At 41.7% G+C, this 26453-nt stretch overlaps 2 protein-coding genes across 2 annotated transcripts in view; one reads left to right on the top strand and one right to left on the bottom strand.

Annotated features, from left to right (window-relative positions):
• The first annotated feature begins 6252 nt into the window (after window positions 1-6252).
• On the top strand, window positions 6253-8703 carry rasl11b (RAS-like, family 11, member B). The gene is made up of 4 exons (XM_035653192.1): window positions 6253-6564; window positions 6688-6744; window positions 6857-6933; window positions 7451-8703. Exons 1-4 carry the CDS (start codon window positions 6450-6452, stop codon window positions 7946-7948), a joined length of 747 nt encoding a protein of 248 aa, XP_035509085.1. The 5' UTR covers window positions 6253-6449; the 3' UTR covers window positions 7949-8703.
• Window positions 8704-9044: 341 nt separating this feature from the next.
• Window positions 9045-26453, bottom strand: part of scfd2 (sec1 family domain containing 2) — an 84511-nt gene continuing 67102 nt past the window's right edge. Inside the window, exons 6-9 of the mRNA XM_035653191.1 lie at window positions 21859-22004; window positions 16822-16956; window positions 13020-13139; window positions 9045-10066 (exon numbers count right to left, since the gene is read on the bottom strand). Coding sequence (XP_035509084.1) covers window positions 9974-10066; window positions 13020-13139; window positions 16822-16956; window positions 21859-22004 — 494 coding nt within the window. The 3' untranslated portion in view covers window positions 9045-9973. The remainder of the gene's footprint in view (window positions 10067-13019; window positions 13140-16821; window positions 16957-21858; window positions 22005-26453) is intronic.

Raw genomic sequence — 26453 nt, 5'->3', positions numbered from 1 at the left:
GTGAAGGACTAGGCCAGGATCGTTTTTTCTGTGGTGGTTTAATGAAGGGGGGGGGGGTCGGGTGGCACATGATTCTGTGGTACTACTTCTTCAGGATGTCTGACGCACATCTTTTTCTTTCATTGTACTTGGTGCCAATTTTAACGGAGGGTACAGTGCGTACCCTTCAGGAACACTGACACGTATTCTCCATTAATGCCCGGAGCAGTTTGGCCCGTCTGTTTCCTTTCTCTCACTCTGTGGCAACCTAATGGCCCAGCTACACCGTAACTCTTCCCGGCAGCACACATTATGTGTTTCTGAAAGCGAGGCTGAGGCTTAACCAGCATCCAAGTATCATCTATGGTGGGGTCATGTTTTCAGTTACTTCTTTCAGCTTAGCATTTTACTGTGTACAGGTAAGTTGACAAAAAAGTGGCAAGATTTTTTTTTTATGCCTCCAACTACCATTACACTTTGCACTTCCGCTAGCGCACGTACTGATTAAAACATCAAAACACCCAGCATCTGTATTCCCACACACTCCCGCCTTGTGAAGCGCCCTCACAAAGGACAGACTCTGCAGAGAGAGGCGACCTTGAGAATCTATGAGATTCGTCTCAGTCTGCCTCTGAATCAGGCACACACACACTCGTTTTAATTCTTTGTGCCATGTCTGTGCTGCATAATTACTGAGATTACGCCAAAGCATGGGAGTCTATGTGGGTGTGCATGTGCATATGAATGAATTTGGGGCCCTCAATCATGAGTGTATATTTTCATAATGAACGTGTTGAAGGAGTCCACCGTAGCTCAGAAGGGTTTGGAGGACACTTCTAGTTGTTTTCATGAAGGAAATCAGAAGAATAACTCATGATAAACTATCCTGTAAACCTCACCGTGAACAAACACCATGATGGAGAAAACAAGGTTGACGTCAATTACACATCAATGAGTGACTGACTTAGCAGAATAGCATCAGTGAGTAAGTGTGACTCTCAGGCACAAGGCGAAGATTTGCTCATCGGTGAGGACACGTGCAATTACTTACCCACCTCTCGCTCTTTAAGGAGTCAGAGGGCTCACCCGAGGAAAGGAGACAAGGATTAATGATTTCTATCCCCTCAGAAGAAGCCAGCGGTATCTCATGAAAACGCTGTCTAAGCTGGACAAATAAAAAATACTCGTAAAGAGCGAAGTGCATCAAGGCAGGTGAAAAGGTTCTTTGGTGGTTTATTTGGCCATAACCAGGCGTGCCAATTTTCACCTTATTTAACCTAACTTCACATCAAATTACAGGACTACTGTTGTATTTAAATATGCTTTTTTCATCTGTCTGTCTACAGTATGTTGAAGGAAAGTCCTTTAGGTTGCAGACTAAAATGTTAACATCCTAGTGTTGTCATATTTTCAGTATTTTCTGTTGGTTTAGGCGTGCCTGTGTATTTACGCCATCAGATTTGTGTTCACAGGTGCCTAATCCACCTGTATTCAGGTTCATTCTTCCTGTGAGAGGCAGTGACAGGACTGAGCCTGTCTGTCAGTTCGCACACAAAACTTTATTTAGTCTTGAAGACACTGGACTGACGGGAGAGCTGCCCCTGGGATGACAAAAGATGACAGATACACGGGTAAACTGTAAAAAATAACAAGGTGATTAAAGTTATCGATATAAGATGATGAAAATGATGGGAGGATAATGGTGATGGACAAAGGAGTGACTGAAAACATCATCAAAACAAATATTTGGGACACATCTGCTCCTCCCTTTTCTGTGTTTACTTTCATACAACCTGAATAGGGCTGCATGTGCACAGCAGCATCTTCATCCCTACTCATCGCTGGGCTCTTGTTACCTGTGAGCTGATGAGCTGAACAGGTCATGCTGTCCCACTGAGGACTGTGAAGAGGACAGAGAAGAGTTGTAGTAACAGTCACATCAGAGCTGGCATAGTGAGAGCCAGAATTATGTCTGAATCACACATTCATTCTCCCTTTTGTTGCACACAGAGACCAAACATTTCACTTCATATCCACAGTATTACTATGCATACATTTTCTCAAACTGCTTGTACCATTTCCAGTATCTGAAGCTGTTCTTGGCACTGGCTTTATTTCAACCTCGATGTAACCACATCCACAGATCAGAGCTCCAGCCCTGGCCCAGAATCAGCCCCCAAGGAGGCTGACTATACTAAACCACCACAGAGACCCTACTCTGAACCTCGCTCTGCCTCCAGCACAAGCTCCAGCTCCGTTCAGTCTGGGCAGTAAAGCAGGCGAGACAGACAGACAGGGCCCAGGGGGGTCTGAATTACCGACAGAGGCCCAAAACCATAAATCTCAACCGCTGGACCCCGTGTCCCAACATGATCTATCCAGAGCAGAGTGTCCCTGTCCGTCTGTGTGCCTCTGTCATACTTAGGATGATTTTATCTCATTACAACCCGGCTCCCAGGGTTTTTATAGAGAAATTACATTAGAAATAAATGTGTGTGTGTTTGTTGCCATGGATGCCTGAACAATAATGATTCATGAAAAATGAGACTGAAGCTGAAATGGTTAGTCTGAAATATATTTGAAGATCCATCTATCCACTTCTACTTTAAAAAAAATCAACAATAGTTTGAAGTTAATGTCTTAATACAAACTGATAACTTTCTATTCTTGCAACACTGTCTAATGGGTGTACCGCAGGGGTCAATCTCGGGGGAATTACTGTTTTGCCTACAGATGTGTGCTGATGACATTATTTACTGTATACACATGGAAGAGGTGCAGAGGATTTTCCTACAAAATGAATAACTGTTAATTATCTTATTATCATAATTATCCCATTAATTGACCTGTTGCTGTTTTTATCCGATTAGACTGAAAACAATCCCTTATGCAGATGTTTATTAGAAGTAAAGCGCTAAAAACTAACTTTCTTTACCAAAATACCTTGACATTTTATCATCATTATTTATTAACATTACAATCACTGTAAAAACATTTCTACATGTAATTTGTTTTGCAACATACCATTGATGTTTAAGATAATTCCTCCTTTGCCTCTCATATCAAAACGTGTCTTAATCTTCCCCTTTACACAGTTAAAAACCTGCAGTGGTCAAGTGCAGTTTTACTATGTTTTCACTCATATGTTTTGCACGTGAGAAGAAAACAACAACTTCTCAATCGGTGAAAACTGGATAATCCCAGAGTTTAAAGTCTTACCTTAAATACATGTCTATAGTCACATGCCCGCCAGACGAAAACACCCAGATCCTCTGTTATTGCTACTGCTTTTGTTTGTCTGTCTCTTCTACATGCACACAGCCACACATGTTGGCACACAGAAACAGTTTGGGGACTGACACGTGCATGTCAATCCCCAGAAATGAGAGTGGAAACCAATTATCCAATGTCACGCCAGAGAACAGCTGTGGAATGCAAACAGGGGAGGTGGAGCATGAAGGAGAGATTGAGAATCAAGATTTAGCTATTTCAGATGTTTCTTAAGATTTTGGCTGTGACTAACTAAATTCAGAGTAAAAAAATTGAGTTGGCATTACTTTATTAGGAGGAGGTGGTGTTGTGTGTGTGTGGGGACTATTGTCATACAGAGCCAGTGCCAAAGTACACACAACCCCCTCAAACCACCCTTGCTATCCCCCTACTACTGTTGACATTCAGAGGAATGCAAATGGAAGAACATGTTGGAAGGTTTACATTTCAATAAGAAAAAACAACCTCTCTGCCTTTGTGTGGGGCAAGAGCTGCTTCTGCTGCCAGGCCAATACAATTTCCAATTGGTCATTGGAAATGCTAATGTTCTTGTCAATATAAACAAATATGTGAAGAGATCTATGAAAAGATGTGTGAATAGATTACACACACTATTCACAATTGTGTTTGTACATCTGCAGTAAAGCCCTGCATGAAAATAGAAACAGTGAACAACTTTCTATTGCATTAAATTCTTTTTTTAAATTGTAAATACAAAGGTGGAACTTTTATGGAACCCCAACATACCTGTTGGTAGAATCTAAATTTGGACTATCAAGCAAACTTTTATAGCATTCACACAGCTTTGAACTAACTACAAGATTACATCTAAGACCAGGACTCTGTGTTAAATAACTGGCTGCTAATAATCACCTTTGCATGCAATGATTAAAGGCAATGAGAATGATAAGCATCTGTCATGATACTGATAAACATATGACCGTGGCTCATGAGCTAAGCCCCTGGGGTCCCGAATGACCGTCCTTTGTGCCTGAGGGGCAAGTGACGGCAGTATGCCTCTTCTCAGCTCACTGTAAAAGGCGAGGCCACCTCGGGAAATCTGTCCTCAATTATGTGTCAACAAGGACATCCTTCTGAGAACACCTCCTCCTACTGATTTCACCTGCCCCTCATCCCCTCTGCCAACCCCCAATTAACTCGACATTCCTCTGTTTGCAGTGAATACCCCAAATTCTCCATGATCATTGTCCACACCAAGGCTGAAAGGCCACCCCCTTTTTACCCTATCTAGCCATCTATTGTCACCTATATGTGGGTGACACTCTAATCCCAGAGTCAGGCCTTGTTCTGCTCTGTTGTAGCTATAATTGTCCGCTCTGACTCAAAGGTATTTTAATTTACCTCCAGCCCTCCCTCAGGGAAAGTGAAGGCAACACCGGCCTAAAGGCACAACTTTTCAGACAGTGGAGTTTAGTGGAGTTACTGCACTGCACGAAATGTACATGTACCATCACCACATAAACATTGTTCTTCAGGTAGGCGATAAAACAAGTGAAACTGCACTTTAGTTTAAAGTCACAAACACTCTGCTGCTTTGTCTTCTGGTGTGAGTCATTCGCCATCTCTAGGTCTCTTGTGCACTGAATGAGTGAATCCTGGCCCTTCATTAGGATAACAGGCTAAAAACACCTCCACAGCGTCCTCCCATTGCCTGTCATCATTAGCCTTCTTGCCTGGTTGCTAGAGGAGGGAACAACCGCGATGCCTTTTATCTTTCTGTGTTACAAATATGCTTTGGTGTGGGTTTAGATTACAAAATGGTGACACCTCACACACATCATTCGTTTAAAAAGGCAAGATCTTAATTTGCACCCTGAGGGAATCCAGTTTGTGTGTCATCAAACATGAATATGTAGAGTATTTACTCACTATTAGCAAGAAAGCAGGCAGGGTGGAGTTGACAGTGTCGGCTGTGATGTGGTTAGGAGGATAGTTCTGTGTGTGGATGTGTACACACCTAGCAACCATGTCTGCTCATGAATCCTGGGCACTAATTTCATATTTCAGCACAGTCGGCTGTCATCAGCACTCTTATCAAAAATACATACCAGACCATAATCACAGAAGGACTGGATGCCAAAATACCTCAGAGCACATGAGCACAAATGAAAGACGAGTAAGGGAGAGGGAAGCCTGTGGGGGAAGGAAAGAGGAATATGGGACAAAGAGATGATACAGGTTAAATCAGAGCAGCTATTTATATATCACATGACATATAAACAAATATTTTACTAAGTTGTAGGACTCTCCTGACAATAGATACCTATTTAACTGCTCTGTTGCTATTCTTGGATAACTGGCTGAAATATTGTGTCATTTCTGGATTTCACATCCACCGCATGAATGCTTGCACGAGTTCTTATAAGGTGTGTGTGTGTGTGTGTGTGTGTGTGTTAGGGGGTGTTGTATTTGTACAACATCAGCAGTCATTAACCCCCTGTGTGGACCTTTCACAAGTGTAGGGGCATGTCTGAACAGGCTACCGGCTGCAACACAACACTGGGAGGTTGAGCAGGATCCCTGCATCCTGTGATTGCACACAAAACTGTGCTATTATGGCTGAAAGACAGAAAATATGTATAAGGAAAAAAAAAGCATTTGTACTTCTAGCATGTTTGTACTTAAATGATGTAAGCAAATTATTTGTTTACATGTGGGGAAACTGTCATTTTGATGTGTCACTGTAAAATGAGGTTAATCATTGTGACATTTATGTTATAATAAAACTGTAAGACAACAGTGAAGTCGCTGTAAAGCAACAAAAACCCACATTTTTTCCTCTTCCAGAAGAAAGGCTGTTTTGTCAGGACACCCAGCTAGAGGTCCCACCTGTTGCAGGAGCACTTCTTGCCTGTGTGTGCAGCTCCACGTGTAGGCGGGGGCGCACGAGGAAGGGCGATCACCAGCGTCCAATCAGATGCGACCTCCGCTGGAGCACTATAAAAGCCGCTGCGCCTCTCTCCGCTGCAGCAGTCAGTGCGCAGTGTCTGTCCGTCGTCCCTCACTACTGCCAGTTCACTTTACCTCTGCTGAGCCACTCGGGGAGTCATATAGGATTATCTTCATCCACCGTATCTGAAGACTTCGTCCGTGAGCCTTGCAAGAGTTTGGACAAGAAAATAATCTCCCTTTTTTTTGCTTCTTCGGACGGAATTGACAAACGGTGAAAAAAAAAAAAAATGCGTCTCATCCACAACATGACGACCATTGCGGAGTGTCCGGCGCCTGAATACTCTGCGCCCAACCGGGTTATTAAAATGGCTGTGATAGGAGCCAGCGGAGTTGGGAAAACAGGTGAGAAAACGAGTCAAATGCGCACTTTGCAGTGTACTCACACAGCGTGGCGGTAGTAATTTATTTTAGCATTATTCTGTCATGTCACTGTACTTACGTTGTTATCGCTTTTCTCCATTTCAGCGCTCGTGGTGAGATTCCTAACGAGGCGCTTCATCGGAGACTACGAGAGAAACGCTGGTGAGTAACTGAGCAGCACAGTGTTTGAAGAGGATGAAACGGGCTTCACTGGCTCTGAAAGGATGAAACTCTTGGTGTTAACGGCTCGTTTTGTTTCCTCTTGTGTGTGCAGGTAATCTCTACTCCAGAGAGGTCCAGGTGGATGGAGAGCAAGTCACCATCCAGGTTCAAGACACTCCCGGTGTGGAGGTAAGATCCTCAGACACAAGACAGACACATGTCAGTTTATTTCCCTCTGCGCTGACTGTCAGGCAAACTGAGCCGACAGGGTTCAACACATGAACATCTGTTGAGGGTACTCCAGCACAAAGATGATATAATCTAATCCACTGTCTGGCTGTTAAGGTCATCTAAGCCTCTCTGGACTGGGCACCGGTCCAAAGCTAAAGATGTGTGTATGTTTTTCTCCTGATGTAGAGCCCCATAGTCTGGCTGTCTAATCTCCCATTTAGGCTAATGGATGTCTGAGGCCGGGGTAAATGATATCCTGATCTTGATCCAGACTCCTCAATCACCCACACCTCTCTGTTCTGGAGGAGTAACCCTATAGCTCTTGTCTGCCTCAGTCAGCATTCCAGTCATGACTAAAGATCAGTTACAGTCAGGTTTAATCTGGTCTGAATTCGGCTTCTCTAGTTAAACATTAAATGTTTCTGAGTGTGAAGGCTTGTGTTTTAATCAGTCTCCCTTTCTCTTTCCTTCCCAGATGACAGATAATAGCATCAGTATACCTGACCATGTGACCTGCTCCATCCAATGGGCTGATGCAGTGGTGCTGGTGTACTCTGTGACCGACCGCCGCAGCTTCGATTTGATTGATCAGCTGCACCAGCTGATCGTTCGTACGGGCGGCGCCAATATGCCTCCAGTAATCCTGCTGGCCAATAAGGCAGACCTGCTGCACCTGAGGCACGTGGACTCCCAGCAGGGCCCTCTGCTGGCGGGCACACTGGGCTGCTCTTTCTACGAAGTATCTGCCAGCGAGGACTACAGCCAGGTGCACCAGGCTTTCCACAGGCTGTGCTGCCAGCTAGCCAAGCAGCCGCCTCCCGCCTCCAACTCCACACACAACTCTGCCAGCGCCGCCACGGAGAAGAGGCGCTCGCCCCTCATCCCCCGGCCAAAGTCTCCCAACATGCAGGACCTGAAGAGGCGCTTCAAGCAAGCGCTGTCTGCGAAAGTCAGGACTGTCACCTCTGTGTGAGGAGTTGAAGCTGAAAGTGGTCCAGAGTGGCCAGAGAAAGAAAGCATTGGAGGTGAAAGAAGACAGAAGATTTATGCTTCTACCCTGAAGTCCTGTATCCGTCTGGCTGAAGAAGGCAGATGTGAAACGAACAGTTGTCGGTTCTAAATAGCCGGACGCGGGTGAATCTTTACAGAGGTGATGACCTCTAAGTGGGCCGGTCTGTCCTGTCAGATACCGTGTGTGAGGAAGCAACGAAAGGTTCAGGACTAGAAACCACACCTGAGGACACAGGCAGCCGTGTGAGGCTGGCTGAACTCCAGACTGCATATAAAACAAACTAAATCCAGCTCTCCTGGCAACAGCAGCTCTGAAGGACTCTACTGCTTATTTTTAACTGCGCTGCCAATTGTGATGGGTCTTTATTCAGACTGCCACTACATGGCACCGCTAAATGCTGCCATTATTCTAGCAGCTACTTGAGCCAGGACTCTGTGCAGCCGTGTGTGTACCCAGTCTCTTGTGTGTCAATACATGCAGTGTATTTTTATGTATTTTATTATTTTAACCGCATCCAGAACCATCTTTGTGCATGATCGAATGATGAGAGGAGGTGGGAAGGGGGGGTTGTAGTGGGGCAGCAGACAGTATGTAGCATGTGGCAGTTATTATCACTGATGCACTTTATTAAAAGGAATAGTCCAAAGGGCCTATTTGTTTATTTATTTGTTACAAATGCAGTTTCTGTTCACAATAAAATGATGATGAATTTGACAGTCTGTTTCTCTTGTTTCTGTGTGTATTTGAGGGCAGAAACAAACACATGCAGACAGCACACTTTCCTTCCTTCAGTCTGTGTGATGTTCATGAGACTGAGATGTCTCTGCTATTGTGAGGAAGATGACTCATGCAGAAAAAGGCAGTCTGACTTGACTTCATACAAAATGCTTTGAAACAACATTGATGAATAGCCTTGATTCAACAATAGAGGCATGACTGTACAGTCATGAGAGATCTATCTAAAAACCAGTGCAGTCCTTCACTCCAGAAAATCAATTCAACAAATCTGTTGAAATTGTCTGAGCTGACAGCGCTGGCACAGTTCCTGTTTATATTAGGGACTCTTCTGAGAATCACAAGCTCCAAGAAGATGAGGAGAAAATTGTATTAAGCACTTTCCCAATAAAACCTGATGTGTGCGTTATTTAGCGATCTGTTTATTTACAATCCAGAACCAAATTAGTGAATCCTGAATACCCTGCTCCGATCTCTCAAGTGCCTCGAAACACAGGATTTACTGAATTACCACACTTCCTGGCCTCTGTTTGACAAAATGTGGGGGAATCTTGTTCACAATCGATTCAGGTGTGCAGGTGGGTGAAATTACTGAGCTCTGGCTGAGGTGATTCATGTTGGAGAGAATAAAAGAGAGTAGGGGGGGTGGGGCCCATGAAGGTGTAGGCGAGTTCTAAGTGTGAGCAAATTATTGGCCTAAGCAGACAGTGTGAAACGACTTGTTAATTATTCTGCTCCTATTTGGAACCATATGACACGAGGTGTGAACGGCTGCTAACAGAGTGTATATTCTCTCCACCACAACAGCACGCTTTCCCTCAGTTCACATGTATGGCCTGCAGTTAACGCCGCCTGGTCGAAACCGCTAATAACCGAGCCTGATGGTCAGCAAAAGGCCGCATCACAAGACTGCGTGTGTGAAAAGTCACAGATTTTATTTTTTATTGACATTTGATACAAGTAGTACCTGAGTGTAATTTTACACCTCTCACTTAAGTGGCTTTGGACACAGTTCTGTTTGGGGGCAGAAGAGCGATATTGTCAGTCACACACAAAAATTTACATTTTCTTTACTGTCTCTAAGAGAAATAAACATAAACAGGATAGGAATGTTGCTTTGTTTGCGTGTCGTCTCCAAATCCGTAATTTCCACTTGCATCTCATTTCTCGAATGCGACTCACACCTGACGAGGTGTTGCGGCGCACATGCCCTTCCACGTGTGCATGCGTGCGTTTCCACGTGACGGCCTTTTAGAAACCGATATCAGGCAGCAGTCTTTGGGTGGTGAAGAGCATCTCTGGGATATCAGTCGGCCTCAGTAACTTCGTGGACAGAACCAGCACCTGGAACAAAGCACAATACACTCATTAAGGTTAAAATAGGTCACAGTGTGTAACTCGACACTTGTAAATGAAGCAGACATGAACGTCAGGGTGAGTAATGTGCAAATTGGCATTCAACAAGGTGCATGAATCAGGTGCCTTGGCAGCTGCTTTATCGTCTCAATTTGATTTAATTACTTCCACCAAGGAGGTTCTGCTTTGACCCTGCATGCTTTCATTGTTTGACTGTTCAGGTTACCTCAAAAAGTACTGTTTTTTTTTTTTAGAACAAAATCTGTCTTTTGAGTGTTAAACTCTGTGTCAGAAATGATGTATTTGCCCAATTTTGGAGACTGTTTTGAACAACTGCCACTAATCTCTTTTCAAACACGATATACATAATATTTCTGGCTTCATCTATTAAAACGATGGCTTTTTTTTCATTCAGACACAGCTGTGTGTCGATTATTGACATGACAGGGCCGTTATGGGAAGAACCACAATGCCGCCATAATAGGAAACAGCAGTGAGTTAAAAATCAATGACATGAAGGAAGAGCAGTGTTGCCAGCTCACAGGCTGCATCACTGATGGATTTTAAAACTTATTTTGCTGTTAATGCCTTACACTTTGCCCCCAAAACCCCCAAATAAATAAATAATTTATTATACTAGTTTCAATACTGCTTTTCAGGAAGTCCTTGGTACTGATGTTGAAAAAGTGACTTGGTTGCTTTGCATTCACATTTACATGATAAGGTGCATGTCTGAAAAGGCCTCTAGAATGCATTTGTGACCACTGTGAATTCAAGCTGTGCAGTCTCTTTTCTATGTAAAGAAGAAAACTACTGGCACAAACTTTTAACATTCACCTGTCACGTCAACAGGGGGCGAGGGTTTGACACTAAAAAGATTTTATCACTTCAAATTTCAATGAAAATAGGTGGAATTCTCTGCAATGCTCCCTTAACTTTGATTGACTGACCTTCTGTGCATGTGTCACTCTACCCGCTAGATAATATAATTTTCATAATCCGCTCAGGTTATGAAAAATTGTCAGAAATCCTAGCATTTTTTGCCTCGCAATAAATAAAACAGCGATTTTATATATAGATATATATATAAATACCTATAAAGATATGGTGGGCCAACTTTGGCCTGTGCACCCCAATTTGGGCATCGCTGCTTCAGTTTGCCCACTTTGAATGCTTTCTAGTTCGAACAAGAAACCCAGTCCTGTCATGTTGTATAACAGAGAAGCTCTGTTTCTCTGCAGCCGTGTTGATTTAACTCTGGGTCAGCACCTAAAGTTGGCAATAGACCTGTTTGTAGTGGCAGGGACGGTATGTTTCAGAGGAATGTTGTCCGAGCGCAAGACCAAAACTTGTTTTCACTGTAACTGTTCAACAAGGTCTGCTCCACAGCCAACTTTGTACATACTTGCTTGTATATAGTATGTTGTGCATGTATGTGCTAATGTTCATGTGCTGGGGTCAGTCTGTGTGTGGGCCAGAAGGTTATTGCATAAGCTCGTCTTTATTCAGTTCTCCTGATTACAGATGGAAGGCTTTGATCCTCGCCAGGCCTTTCATTGCCTCTGGCCTCCTTCTCGAAGCCTTTTATTAAGACAAACCCACATTACCCGGCCTGATCTCGCTCTTCTCCTTCCTTGCGCTCCTCAGAGAGAAAACATATTAATCTGCATGTCACTGTGGTCTGCATATATAATCAGCACTTAAACCACCCAAACACACAGGCAGGCAGACAGGCAGGCAGGCAGACAGACATATCATCTCATGTATGCAATTACTGTGTTAATGCGTGTAAAAATCAGATGACGTTCTCACCTCTACACCTGATCTGAGCCAACTGCCTATGTAGGTCAGTGTTTATGTTTGTTCCCTCAGCCTGAAATCAGTCTGAAGGGGGTCAGTTCGTAGAGTTTTTATTTTTAATTTTTTTACAGGAACATATGTTGTTGGAGTGCATCTTAATGAGTCATCAGCAGCAACACGTGCCTTCATACAGACTGTGATAAAATAAAGGTTTATGTAATGGATGTTGATGATTCCTACACAAATAATCTGTATCTGCAATGTGTTTGATTAACTAATAATACATCTTCAAGGTTAAGATGTATTAAGAGTTTTTAGTTATTTGAATTTCAAAGTCCTGCAAAAGCTTTAAGACCTAGTGTCTTTATTTATTTTTTTGCGTTTTTGGGGCTTTTTGTCCTTATTGACAGGACAGCTCAAGATAGACAGGAAAGGGTGGAAGAGAGAGAGGGGATCAAAGGGCCTCAGGTCGGACTCGAACTCATAGCCGCTGCAGCGAGGACCTTGGTACATGGGGCACCTTTATTATTACTGATGCATTAACATGTAGGCTGCATTTTAATGTTGTAGTTGTTCATGGTGCTGCTAATTAAGTGATCATATGTTTAATATGTACGTAAAATCTAAATCGATCAAGGAACTAAATACTATACACTATATTTATCAAATAAATGCAGTAAAATATAATATTCCTATCTGAAATGTAGTGGTGTAGAAGTAGCAGCAAAATGGAACTATTGTTTTGTAATAAATTACAAAACAATATCGCCTTTTGCAACTTGAGACGGCAACGAGCACAGTACAAGCAGGGCTAAGCAATATTAAAATATGTCTAGTTTCAGTTTTGATCTTTGTGCACTAAGCTGCATTAAAACTTAGAAGTAAGTAAGTAAGTTCAATTGTAACATGTGGCAAGATTACATTATAGTTCATATATGTTTTCAGTATTATAAGTCTGTAAATTCTCCTTTTAGTGCTCATCTCTGAGCTGACTACACCCTGATGTCTTGTCAATGTGCAGTTTAATCCAAAATGATCCATTAACTGCTTTCAGAGGAAGCTAAAACAAGAAAGTTACAGTGAAATCTTGAACACAGGTTAGGGTTAACTCAAACGCATAAATGTACTCCCGTCCACTCACCTGGGTCCCCGGTTTGTGTGCGCTAACAATCTCTTTGATGAGGCGAAGCTCTGAGGGCGTGACTCCACCAACCAGGAAGAGGAAGAGCAGAGGGTTGTCGCTGGGATGTGGACGACTCACCTACAGTTAAGACGGGACATTGTGATTGGTCAGTGATGTGTTGATTCTGTTACTTATTATAGAAAAGTCTGTGATAAACAACCCACTTTGTCCAGGGAACACTTAATCATTTCCTCTTCAAATTATTATCTGTGGCTCTCTATGCGCCTCCATGTTGAGTCACTGCTCAGCTGGAGACCGGTGATATTGTGGTGATTCTAATGATGCTGGACTCTGCAAGGACACAGGTTGCTACTACTCCAAACAGTGGAGGGACAGTCTTCTCACCATGGTGTTAGGATGGCTGACACGTGGACATATAAGCAGGTGTACACTCACACACACACACACACACAAATACACTCTCATACAACACATGCAGAAACACAAACAACATGTCCCACATCACCTGTGTCAGAAAGCTCTCACACACTTCAGACTGGCACAGCAAAAACATTGTAAACTGTCACTTAAAGATTCATTTTAACAGCAGGGTAGAGCCTCTGTCTATCTGTTGAGAGTGATTGGCCGTTGGGGGAATAATGGCTTGGCACTATTGGTCGGCGAGCTGCAGTCAGGACCCATCTGCCGCCTGTGAATGCTAACTGAGCAATCAGAGCTGCAGGGGGCGGACCCGAGGCAAGGGTGGCTGTACACGTGAAGCACCAGCAGGCTGGGGTGGAGCGTGTCAAGGATGATTCGACATGTGTTTTACGGAAAAATGTGAGAACAAATGTTTTCTAGCGTATTCTGCTCATGTTAAATTTTGTATTTTCAGATTCCGTGGCGCTTCATTGCCAATGCAACGATTCCATGTGCATGTTTGCTGGATCCGAGGAGTAAACTGCCGAGGATCACAATACAGCTACGAGTGTCTGAACCATGTGTACTGCCATGGGACAGACAGGGAGGAAGGGGCTTATGAAAGTGTGTAGAGATGAGGTGTGAAATGTGCCTCTAGGTGTAAGTGAGGAAAAGAAAAATGTTATTCTATGTCCTGATGATACAATACATTAACAGGCCTTCTTAGAGACACTCGGTTTTCTTGATTTAAATTTTTTAAAATATCAAGCTGTTAGTGAGCAACGTTTGTCTTATGCAAGACACTCACTGTACCACGGTTTCTTAACTGGTCTAGCCACAGGGTGCAGATTTTCTATTAGACATCAGGTCACGCTGCGTCAGTGGATTAAAACCCAGAACCTTCTTGCTATAAGGACAAACACATAAAATCACTTGAAATATAGTGGATTTCTGGAGCAACTATTTTATTTCAGTATTTTTTAGTAATGTTTACTATACTGAAAATAATAGTAATTAAAAATAAAAGCGCTGCTCCACAAATACACTACATTTTTTTTGACAAAGTTAACCTACTTGCTTACAACTAACTCAGAGCAGACTGCTGGGTCACGGTTGGATTGAGACCCACAAGTTGAGAACCATTGCTGGTCCATCTGAAATCACAGCTGATTTTAGGTACCTCAGACAGATTGGAACATCTGGATGTTGCCAGTGATCAAGGTCAGCTGATGTTGAGCATTCCAATAATTTTCAAACATTTCATCATTGCTCCTAAATTATAAGATTACAAAGCAATGTGCCACTCTGTCAGTTTCTGGTGCACAAACATGCCTTTCCAAGACCTTATTGAGCTATTAATCGTAGTAAGAAAATGTGCTCCGTAAATGTGAGATATCCTGTGACTTTAGTTCTTAAAATGTATATTTGGTTGCCGGTGTTACTGCGGCTGTCTAAACAAAGACTAAACATAGGACACCAGACACAAACTCACACTCACTTGGTCATAATCCAGACTGCGGGGTCCAGTGTGTTTAAAGTCTAAGTTGGGCTCTGTGGTTAAAAATAGAAGTTTTATTGGGTTGTTTTAATGCATAAAGGGTGTGCACTGCACTCCTATAGAATGCTCCAAGTTCAGGTTTATAGGTTTAGTCTGTCTGAGTTGGTGGTTCGTGGGCCAAGTTTCCTAATTTGTGTAAAACCAGGCCACGGTTACACAACCTGTCTAATTCCTCCCCCTGGGTAATCATGAGTTTAAGCAGGCCCAGATGTGGGATAATCAGACTGTGGATAGTGATCTGCTCTGCGGAGGATATACATTACCCACAAACCTTACATGTCTGTTGGAGGAAAACATTTGGCCAAAATATTAACATAATCCATAAATTCAGCCCTTTGTCTTCCTCTGATGCTCTTCAAACTTTGAAAAACTACGCTGCAGAGGGATGAATGAATGAATATAACGACACGAATGAAAGAAAGAAAGCAAATCCAACTGCATTGTTCTGAAAGGTGAAATTGGGTGTTTCTTATTATTGAAATACAATTGAATTGATGTCTGGCCACTGAGAGTATTTCTTTCTCTTCCAGTAATGTTTGTGCTCCTCAAGTATCTGGACCACATTGGTATTTAAAATAAATGAGACTCTTTCAAGCAATGACCTGGTATAATGTTTAAATGCATTTAATTATTGCAAATCACTTTGATTACAATTTAGATTTGTTTAGCAGATACACTTTTGTAAGTATCTTAATATTTACAACTAAAAATTGTGCAAATGGAAAAAGTTGGATTTTATTGAATATTTCTACAATTATAAATATATATATTTAATATTGCACCCCTAATGAAATGTATTTGTCTGATCTGTCTGCTTTGCCTTTTATAACTTTTCCAGGTTCAAACTTTAGGCTTTTGCTGCTTCATAGTTCTATTACTTCAGTAGTTAGATGTGCTCACACTGAAGGTGCCAACACATCGATTGTTATTCTGTTTTCCGAGTTATGGCACTTCTTTGACATGTAACCCGCCCTGCAGTTTTGGAACAACCTTTACCAAACATCGATCGAACATATCGTCCACACGATATTTTATTTTGAATAAAACACCCTTTTCACTCTGTGTTCTACATATTTCTTCTAATCTTCCCCAAACTGGGTATATATCATATGTAATTGGTAATTGGATGTAATTAGTTACCAACGTGAATCAAATGAAAAAGCCGTTGGCCATAACTGCAGGGATCTATTTCTAGCTACCATGATTTTTGGCCAGAGACCCAATTTTTTATTTACTTTAGGTGGAAAGACAGCAAGAGATTATATTTTTGTCACTGCTGTATAGGCTCCCACTAGTTGGCAAAATGGGTGAAGCGGGGGGAGCAAACTGTGTAAATGCAACATCAAATGCAGCTGGTGACTCCATGTGGAGACACATGGCTGTTTGACCTATAAAATGTGATCCTGTTGGAAATGGTCCCTGTATTGTGTTTCTTTTATCTCCTGACTGAAGAAAAACAAACTGTATCAGGTGAGCAAAAAATTCTTGGCTTTTGATCTATTGGTCATATTATAGTCTATAAGAAGTGCTGTACATCAAAATCTCTGTGTCTAAGATTAGAACTGTGGTTAAGGAGAATTAAAAAGTGATGGGTAAATACAAGTTACACAGAGCTGCTTTTGTTAGTTTAATTGACCCATTAGGGCAAACCCTAAATATCTGCAGACATGAGAGGCTTACTCAGCAAATTGTCAAATCAGGTCAAGTTCAAACAATGAAAGACGTTACTTTATTGCCCACAGCGGGTAGCTGGCAAAGGTGGGGTTAAGAGGAAGTGACAGAGCTGACCCCATTACATAAAAACATTTGTGTGTGTGTGCGCGATTGTGAGCGATGTCTGACCTTCATGAACATGCTGAAGCCGGTCTTGAGCAGGTCTGTGAGGCCTCCTGACATATGCTCGATGTCAGGACATTCAAGTCTGTCAGGGTGGAAGACTTCTTCCAGGATCTGCCGCAGGAATGGACGATAGGTCGCCTGTGAACGCAAACATAATAACACACTTGAACACGATGTTAACACCCAAAATCACCCACACTGACAACACAGTTTTATTTTTATATATATAGATGTGTCAAGTGTAATATTTTACAGTAAACAATGTGTATATGAATGTGTGTGTGTGTGTATAAATATGATTGAAGAGCTGTTGGCGTCTGTGTATTTTCCACAGAGAGCCCTTCTTTTAGCCTCTGCGTGTTTTGTGTGAATGGACGGGGGTGTGAGAGACAGTGGAGTTATAAACAGCTCTGGTCGACCAAACGGCCCGCTAACTTATGAGTCACTTCAGGAAGAGGAGCTTAAACACTTCTGCAATGAGGATGAACAAATCTGCCTGCACTGTTGGATGTGGCTAAAAACAGCACTCTAGTCTATTATGAGTGTTAAAGTGGAAAAGTCTGTGATAAAAAGTGGATCAAACAAAGCAAGAATCAACAACTTTGATTTGAAATTCTGAAACCTTTTTGTCTTTATGGTATGAACAAAAACTATCCAAACAACCAGTATGTTATAAACGTGATACTAAATGTTTCTCTGAAATTCAAATATAATTCTAGATAATTTCATTTTTTAAAAACCCATCAACTTGTATTCATTGTTTTTAGCTCTAGGGAAGATAATGTCTGTCAATGGTTTTTTCTGATAATGTATCCTACTGACTTTTCCCCTACAGCCACAATGAGGGTTGTTGTTGTCTTTTTTAGACATGCATGTTGTTTTGTGTGTTTTTATCTGTGTTTTTATTTGTATTTATTGAGCTAGGAGTACATGCTGTGCACCCCTTATGTGTATCGTCTAAAGTGTGTGAATTTATGAAAGAATACAGTTTACCATGTGCTGAACATGCTAAAATCAGATGGTGAACATGGTTAACATTATAACTGCTAAACATCAGCATATTAGCATAGTCCCTGCAAGTATATGGACGTTAGCATTTAGCACACAGCGTCGTTGTGCCTAAGTACAGCCTCACAGAGCAGCTAACATGGCTGTATTCTAGCAGCAGAAGATAGTAGGATTGCGTTGACCTTTGAGAAAAACACATTTGAATGCAGAAGGTCAGCCATATTTCAGCTTATTTTTGATTAAACAGGGTGTGTTTGTGCTGAAAAACAGTCATAGTTTTTCCTATAAAGATAAACATATTGACACCATCATATGACATAACCCGCTTCTCCCAAAAACAGTCAACAGCACCTGGCTCACTTTTCCATAGTTATGAGCTGCCTCGCTTTCACAAGCACGATATTTCATCACTATTTCAGGACGTATTGACAGTGAAAAGCTGGAGTTTCAATAAAATGCTGATGTCCTTATAGGAGCTGAACTGCAGAGCCTCAATTAAAGCTTCATAAATTCCTTCTGATATTCTTATAAGGAACGATCCATGAAAAAAAGAAAAACTCTTTAACAGTAACAGAGACACAGCTTTTTCTGCCCAGCTCCACAGGACAGAGCGTACCATTTATAGACCTCAAACCTAGCAGATCAAGAATTCTAGGCAGATTTTTTTCCATGGGAGTGATGTTAGCTGTTTCAGAGAACAATAAAGACCCAGATAAGACTTGGCAAAGATTTAATTGAACACTATCCTTAAAATAGACAGGCTGAATATCTTCCAGTAGTGGATAACTTCCTCAAGCTAGAGTTAGTGACACATCAAGGCTGTATGCCAAAAATGTGAGCGAGGTAAGGAACATAACTTTTCCTTTGGATGTTTTCAAAAGAACATCTGAAGACTCAATTTACCAAACTGTTGATTCAAGCGTTACATACACACATACACACACACACACACCATGTTGTCCAAATGCTAATGCATTCAGGTGTTTCTGCCCACAGCCATTTACCTAAATATGGAGTATCAGTATGTAATGTATCATTCTCGATGCCTCACAGCCTCCCACTCCTCTAGTCCCTGAGGAGCAGCCAAATTAGGCCTTAGGAAATCCTGCCATCCATGATGTATAAATCATGAATTATATAAACTAATATTTACCTCTACCAACATGACTTTGCTGCATGGGTCAGCCTCCACAAACTAAGCTGGGAGTAAACACATTAATGATTCACCTTTGGCTAAATAACGCTCACGCACACTCATACACAACCATAGCATTGTGAGTATAAACAACCAGGCCAACCCACAGTCACGCACACTCCATTTTCATCTGCTAGCCAAAAAAAATAAAAGCAATACCATTAAATCACCACCACAAACACCCACATAATGAAAACAATATTAGAATTAGTCATATGAGAATGCCAACGCTTACATATTCGTCTGTACACACAAACATACGCACACACCCTCACATGTGAGTATCCATGTGAGTATCAGTTTTCCCCATGGGTTTTTTCTTGGCATAGAGGTGGATGAACACATTAATGTTCCAAACGAACAAGGTGACAACATCAAAAACACACATGGAGCACAAAACAGAACAGACTGGAATGTCTTTGGAACTAATGTGGTCAAAATTATAAGGAAGTTGTACTATGCATCTCATTTAAATCCCTTAAAAACACACAGTGCTAAATTGTCTCTTAAAAAAAGAGAGAAAAAAGAGCATGGTGCACATGCTGCATGCTCTCCTCTAAAGTTGTGGTGTAATGGCCATCGGACAAATCTTAACCCTAACCCACATTGGTTGATCAAAAAATACATTAAGGTTTTATCCAGGTGTGCCATTTGGAGGGACATAAGTATATGCTGAGTCACTGTTGACATGTAATTATGCCTCACCGACCGAGCACAATACCTCACACAGCTGCTGTTCAGTGTGCAGAATGTATAGAGCCATAGGCGTGTATGCCCATGTGCCACAATCAATGTAAGACTTGGATGAATCATTTTCTTGTTATAATGGCTTTTTATTGGTCGTGTCACTCTCCTCTTGTCTCGTTGCTTCACAATTCAAAAGATTGTAATAATGGTGCGAATGCTAGCTGCAATCATTAAAATGCTTAAAGACATCAAGCCCCCCCCCCCGCTGAGGCCAATAGATAGCATTAGACTCCAGCTGTTACAGGATCCGTCACTCGGACTTCACTGATGTATCTTTTCCAAGAAATTCTATAGTGTTCAGTTACTCACAGCGTGAGGTGCTCAGGAAATGCACAGTTTTCACGCAGCTCTTCAACGAGTATACACGTGACAGTAACGGCATATGAGCGCTGCTGTTTGCTGGTCTGATGAATTATGATTAAAATTAACAGAGCGTGATTAGAGCCACTGAAGAAACTGTGATGTTCTCATTTATATTACTAAATCCATTTGGTATTGTCAATATAATTCTCCACTAAAATGAACAGCGAAAGCTTAATTACCGAAACTAATAGCAGACCGTGCTCAGTGGTACCGGTACATGCTGGGATGATAACCTATGCTCCCATTAAGGACTGCAAGGCTGACGGTCTTATTTTAGGCTTTGTGAGAAAAATAAAACCAGGAACTTAAATGACTTACAGTAAAAAAACAAAACAAGCGGTTCTGAACAATGTCACAACCTCTCACTTATGTGTGTCAGGTGAGTTCTGCACCTCAAAGAAGTCTTCAATGAGAGGAGGACATCTTGAACGACAGGTATTGTCTTCACTGGTAAAGGGGAGGCGTGCTGAGAGAGGCTGATGGATTTCTGAGGTTTTTCAAAAACAGCAAGTAGCTGGCATATATCACACTGTTCTCCTTTTGTATGAAATCATTTTCATAATTCAGCTGGAGTAGGGGACAGAGTGTTCTGTCCTAATAGAAACACATTGCTGCTCACATGCATGCGCCAACACCCGTACAGTCACAGACAAAAATATTAATAAAGATGTCAAATGACACTTTAATTTTTTTTCTCCAGCAGACACCCTGGTCCCAGTCTCGGAGCTAAGCTAAGCTAGCTGGCTGCTATCTTCCTGTTTTGCATGCAAACAGAGTGGTATCAAGTTAATAAAAGTATTTCCCAAAATGTAGAACTTTTACTTTAAGGATGAATACATAGTGCAGATTGCAAAATGTAATATATGTGGCTAAAATGTTTGAAATAGCAAGAAAATTAATACATTTCAAACATTTTATCTAACAATCCTGCTGAACACGAGAGATAACTCCTCCAATGAGAGAAAGGCTTTGCACCTCATGGCTTTGTGATTGGTTAAATGATTTACATAAGAATTGTAAAAAAGGAAGCCTCAGTCAAAACATTTCAAAGGAGGTTCAAGAGATACAAGCAGTAAGTACACAAAGAGAAGCACACAGAAGTCTCTGCAATTGAAAAGCTTTTGTTCAAGCTCAACTAAAGCTTTCTTTCATTTATGTCCATGTATTTATATAAGAAAATAATTACGACCTCTAAAGAAAAACACAGTGTCTTGAACTTTCATCGACTAACCTTTATTCTCCTGACCTATGATTCTCAGAAAAAGCTACCCAATCACAGTGAAGGACAGCGGCAGTGAGGCTGCACTGTTGACTGTCCATAAGAAAAGGTAGGAGCATAAGTTATGTAAGCTTTAAGAAACAGACAGTTTATGAAGAGGCTCTTACAGTGAACTCCTTCTCTGTGCTGTGTGTGACGCAGGCTTGAGAGGGACAAAAGCAACCAAGGCCAGAGGTCCCCTGCTAAATCTGTGCCTGTGTTACTGTCACAGAAAGAAAAATAGGTAGCTAAACTATGAGTGATGGTACACTGTGTGTAATGAACAATGTTAACTAGATAGTCTGGCATACTTAGGTATGCTGGGGAATGTTTTTGGAGCTGTTTGGTGGATTTCCCTCGATGTGTGTGTGATGTGAATAGACATGTTGAATTAGTCCACTAAGAGGGAACCACCCTGTTACACCCTGTGTGTTTTGATGTTGACAGTGTGTGTTTGTGTGTCTTAGACCTGGTGAACTCCATCACTGGCGGTGTAGACGGAGCGTAGCTGCTTCAGGTGGTCTCTGGTGTGGCTCAAACCTCGGAGGGTCTCAAACATCTCCTCCACAGCAGTATGGGCTCGCTCTGTTGTCAGCTCTTCTGGGTTTGCACAACCTAGCAACGCACACATAAATGCAGTCTCTTACTAAATGAAAAGATTGTTGTAGAATCATATATAAATGTCAAGAGTATGACTTGCAGAGTAAAATCTGTGAGCAACTGTTGCACGTTCCTTCAAAATTGACCAGAGGAGAAAGCTAAATATGCAAGAAAACATTTGCATCTGCGAAAAATGGTGTGCAAGATGTAACATGTTGCTTTTTGCAGGTAATTTTCTCAGCTGGGTATGCACTGAAACCAATTATCAAGGTAAATGCATGGCAGCGAGAGGACAAGACCTCCTTTATTCGAGCAGAAAACACTGCTGTCTAATCAAAAGCTAATGTTCCCTCATTTCTAAAGAAGTGCGTAGGGAAGCAAAGACCTGCTGCGAAATAAACCCCAAATGACAGAGCATAAGACAGAAGGACAGAAACAGAGAGGCTGTGAAAGAAGGTTGACGGGAAAAAAACAGGGAGAAGGTGAGATGACTGAAAAAGTGTGAAGGAAGAAAAAGGAGGATGGTAGCCAAGCAGGCAGTTTACAGCGCTTTTGGCAAAGTAGGTCGACTCGCATATTCACTTCCCCCTTGTGCTGCTCAGGAATGTAACTGCCTTCTGTTAACAAGCCGGTCAGCTGTTTTATAAAAGATATAAAAGCAAACCTGAAAACTGTATCAGCACAGCTAACACTGAGAGGCTCATTACAGCTAACAAGGACATTGATGACTCCACCATCAGTGCTGCAAATCAGCAAATTTATATAAGATGGTGTTTGTTTGATTTTTTACACAGCAATATATTGTGTTTGAAAAGAGTAAATCCATATTCTCAGCTTAAGCTCCCACTTCCTCCCAGTCAGACGCTGTGAACTGGGTGCTGGGTTAAGAAGATTAAGCTACAGGAGCCGCTTCATGTCTTCTTCCTCTCATGGCTCTGTTGGTCCACTCTGTGATATAATAAAATACCTCTGTACACTGGCCTATATGTTTTATCTCTTTGTAAGGGGCTGTGCACAACATCAGACATCTGGATGTATTGCAGCAGAATTATCAAAGAAAATTCCTATCCGCAGTTCCTTGGAAGGTCACAAACATGCACAACATCACAAAACTTAAATTATATCATATAAACATGAAACGAATGTTAAGCTAACAAAAACCATCAATAATAATAAAAACAGCCTGCAGCAATGCTAGCAGCTCTTTGCTAATGTCAGCAGGATACCGTGCTGATGTCTGTCAGGTCATTTTTACCGTACTCACTTTAGTGTGTTAGCATGCTAACATTAGCTAATTAGCACTAAACACATGTACAGCTGAAGCTGAAATGTTGTTAATTTTGCAGGTATTGGAGAAATAAGAGTTTGGACCTGATGCTGCTGTATAGGCGGTTATGTTATCACTTAAAGGACCAGTGTGTTGGATTTAGTGGCATCTAATGGTGAACCATTTGAATACAGCTCAGCCTCCCAAGCGTGTAGGAGAAACCTCAGTGACCACAAAACTTGTGGAAAACATGAAAGGTCCTTGAGCCAGTGTCAGTTTCTCCAACATGCTTGCTCGGTTGGTTTCATTCTGCAACTTACCACTGGATGCAATTACAAAAAATGACAGAAGCCAAAATGCAGGAATATATTGTAAACCAAAGATAGATATAAGAACATCTCCAGTAACAAATCTCCAGTAACTGGGTGTTTTACTCTCAGTAAAAGCTAACTAGAATTGCCAGTGCTAATGACTAATAAGGCTCGACTCAAATGCTTATGCATGACTTCTGCCACCATGGGGTTTCCACCAAACCCTGGAAACTCTATTAAAGCTCTTACTTCAAGATTATATAACAACGTATGAGCTCACTTATTATACAGCCCTACTTTGGAAATGAAAGCAAAGGCAGACACATAATATGTGAGTGTTTCAGATAAGATCTAACATTTATAGAACATGTGGTAAAAGGATCCCTTCACACTGATACACTGACCTTACCTGGAACATACTGTAAATTAATAAGATGTAAGAGTAGCTATGTCACTGCCAACCCCTCCTTCTCTGAGTATAAACACAAGATAACTTTCATAAGGCTGACAAGTGAACATAAATACTTGCTTCATTTTATTTGGCACATAACATATGTTGAGGAATACATCAACAGCAGCACGGTTAGATAACGCACACCGAACAGCTCAACTTTGTCAGGCTATCTCTGATATTTGTTATTTGCTCCTTTTCCTTTCCTTATAGACGATATCACATTTAGCAGGGCAAGTCTTTGTTTTGTGTTACCGTCTTGAGGAATGTAAAGTGTCTGGCCCGGTGGTTTGCTCTCCTGCGCTGCCCAGGCTGAGAGGTAAACTCTTTAGAAAAACAGCAGGGCTATTTGATGGAGCTGAGCGTGAAGACTCAGAAAGATGTGGGTCTTATCTTTCCAGACACCCGCAGTGGAGAAAGGCAAAACAAACTACAACTGATGTTTGTCTCTGAGCATTTATACTGTCAAAAAACCCCAATACACAAGAATATAGTAAAACACAAAATGCAAATAGGCTTTAAATCTATTTACAGTAACACACATTTGATGTGTTTGTGGCAGGAGTGCTCTGGAATGGCCGTGGGTTGGATATATTTTAAGGTCTAGGTAGGAGGAGATGTGTAAATCTGTTCGAGTGCTTACGTGTCTGCTGCCGTGAGAGAGCTGGTTGACTTGCTGCCAAAGCATATAGTGCAAGCCCACGGCAAGGTCTAGGTCTGTGGCAGGCTGTTGGATGCAGGCCCCCAACTCACCCACCCAAACACACACCCACACCCGAGGGTATCTGTGGTTTAGATGTTGATCGTGGCACTGCAGATCCTGACGAGGAGCAGGACCAGGTGCCGATCCAGGAACATCCAGCTTGGCTATGAGGCTGAACACCTGTGTCTGAAATCATGTCACGCGGCGCTGCCACGCCACCAACCATAACGGCACCACACCACATTTACAACACCACACACTGTCTGATGTCTCTCACGCAATATGTGAGGTGAATTCCGGTTTGTTCAAATCGAGTGCATAAGAAATGCTCTTTTGATAGCCACCTGACTGTCTTGTAGCATCATTTCTTGTCTTTATATGATTATACCTTTTGTACAACTGATGGGAAATGGTGAGTAAGTACATGTCATTTGAGCAGCTCTGCATTCGTCTGAGCCCAAATGCCATCTACGTCTATTTACTTCCCGAAACACCTCAGTTTAATACCTAGTTTGGAAAATTACCAAGTAATTTTTAAGACTGACTCATCATTGTGCTGCTAAGAGAGAGATTAGGGAGACAGAGAAAGTGGGGAGAGAATGTAGTTTGGTAGAAGACCAATAAGAGTCCAGGCAGGAAATGGTTGATTGAGGGTTTTCTTAATGAGATCTAACAGAGCCGGAGGTGAGCAATAAGAGGGGTGTGAGCGCAACCTGTGACGCTCAAAAGGTGGAACCTACCAACCAGAGAAGCACAGAGGAATGTATCACTAATGAATGGAGGTGGACGGGGATTAAAACAAATAACAAGATAAAGAACTGCAGAGAGAGAAGTGATGCAAACAAAGACCAAGTTCAAGACTGTTTTGACTTTGACTTGAATGTCTCATAACCAGCAATGTTCAGTGTGGAAAGGTGGATTTGAACAGGAACTTGTGATCAGTAGTTTTGCCTTTAAAGGAAAAGGCTGGTGTCATTCTACATTTTTGTTCCTGTTAACAAATTCCATGAAAAGATCAAAACCAACAATCTGTTACTCCGTCTGTCAGTACTTCACCAATCTGTGGCCCTGAGTCCCTACTGAAGATTAAAAATGAATCAAAACTATATGCTTTCATTTGAAAAAATATTTCCTATAACAACTGGGAATTGTAGCAAATGTTAGCACACACCAAATGTGTATTACTCCACGGCTGAAAATAGGTCCCACCAAATGAGTGAGTATTTACGGCAGCAGGACGGCGTGTGTGCTAATGCTCATGCTAAAGAAGAAACCTGTTTTTAAGACAGAACGTTGCCACCTTTATCTTTCAATGCTGAGATTAAAAGGGGTTGAAAGGCTGAAAAGAAATGTTCACTCTAGCATATCGTATTACACAACAATTAAGCCAACAATGAAAAAAACAATCAAAGAAATGTAAGAAGTAAGAAGGCATTTATGTTCATTACCACTGCCACACTGAAATATGGCCTCTGCTAAAGAGCACAGGGAACATTAGATTAGAAAAACACAGTCTGTTTCCTCAACAACCCTCAACAGACTGCAACAGCTCACCATCTATGCCTGACAACACAATCAAAACCAATGACTCTGTACTTAAGAGTGGAATGTAGACAACAAGACTACTTATAAATATCCTGGGCTTATTTTGAAACCTGATCAAAAATTCTATTCTGGCCTGAGAAAAGAATGAGAGTACGTGATTTTTGAAGGAGAGAGAGACAGACAGAGA

Source organism: Morone saxatilis, unplaced genomic scaffold (genome assembly GCF_004916995.1).
Source record: "Morone saxatilis isolate NCDOM2014 unplaced genomic scaffold, NCSU_SB_2.0 Contig12, whole genome shotgun sequence".
Classification (NCBI taxonomy): Eukaryota; Metazoa; Chordata; class Actinopteri; family Moronidae; genus Morone; species Morone saxatilis.
This window is presented reverse-complemented; position numbering and strand designations above follow the sequence as displayed.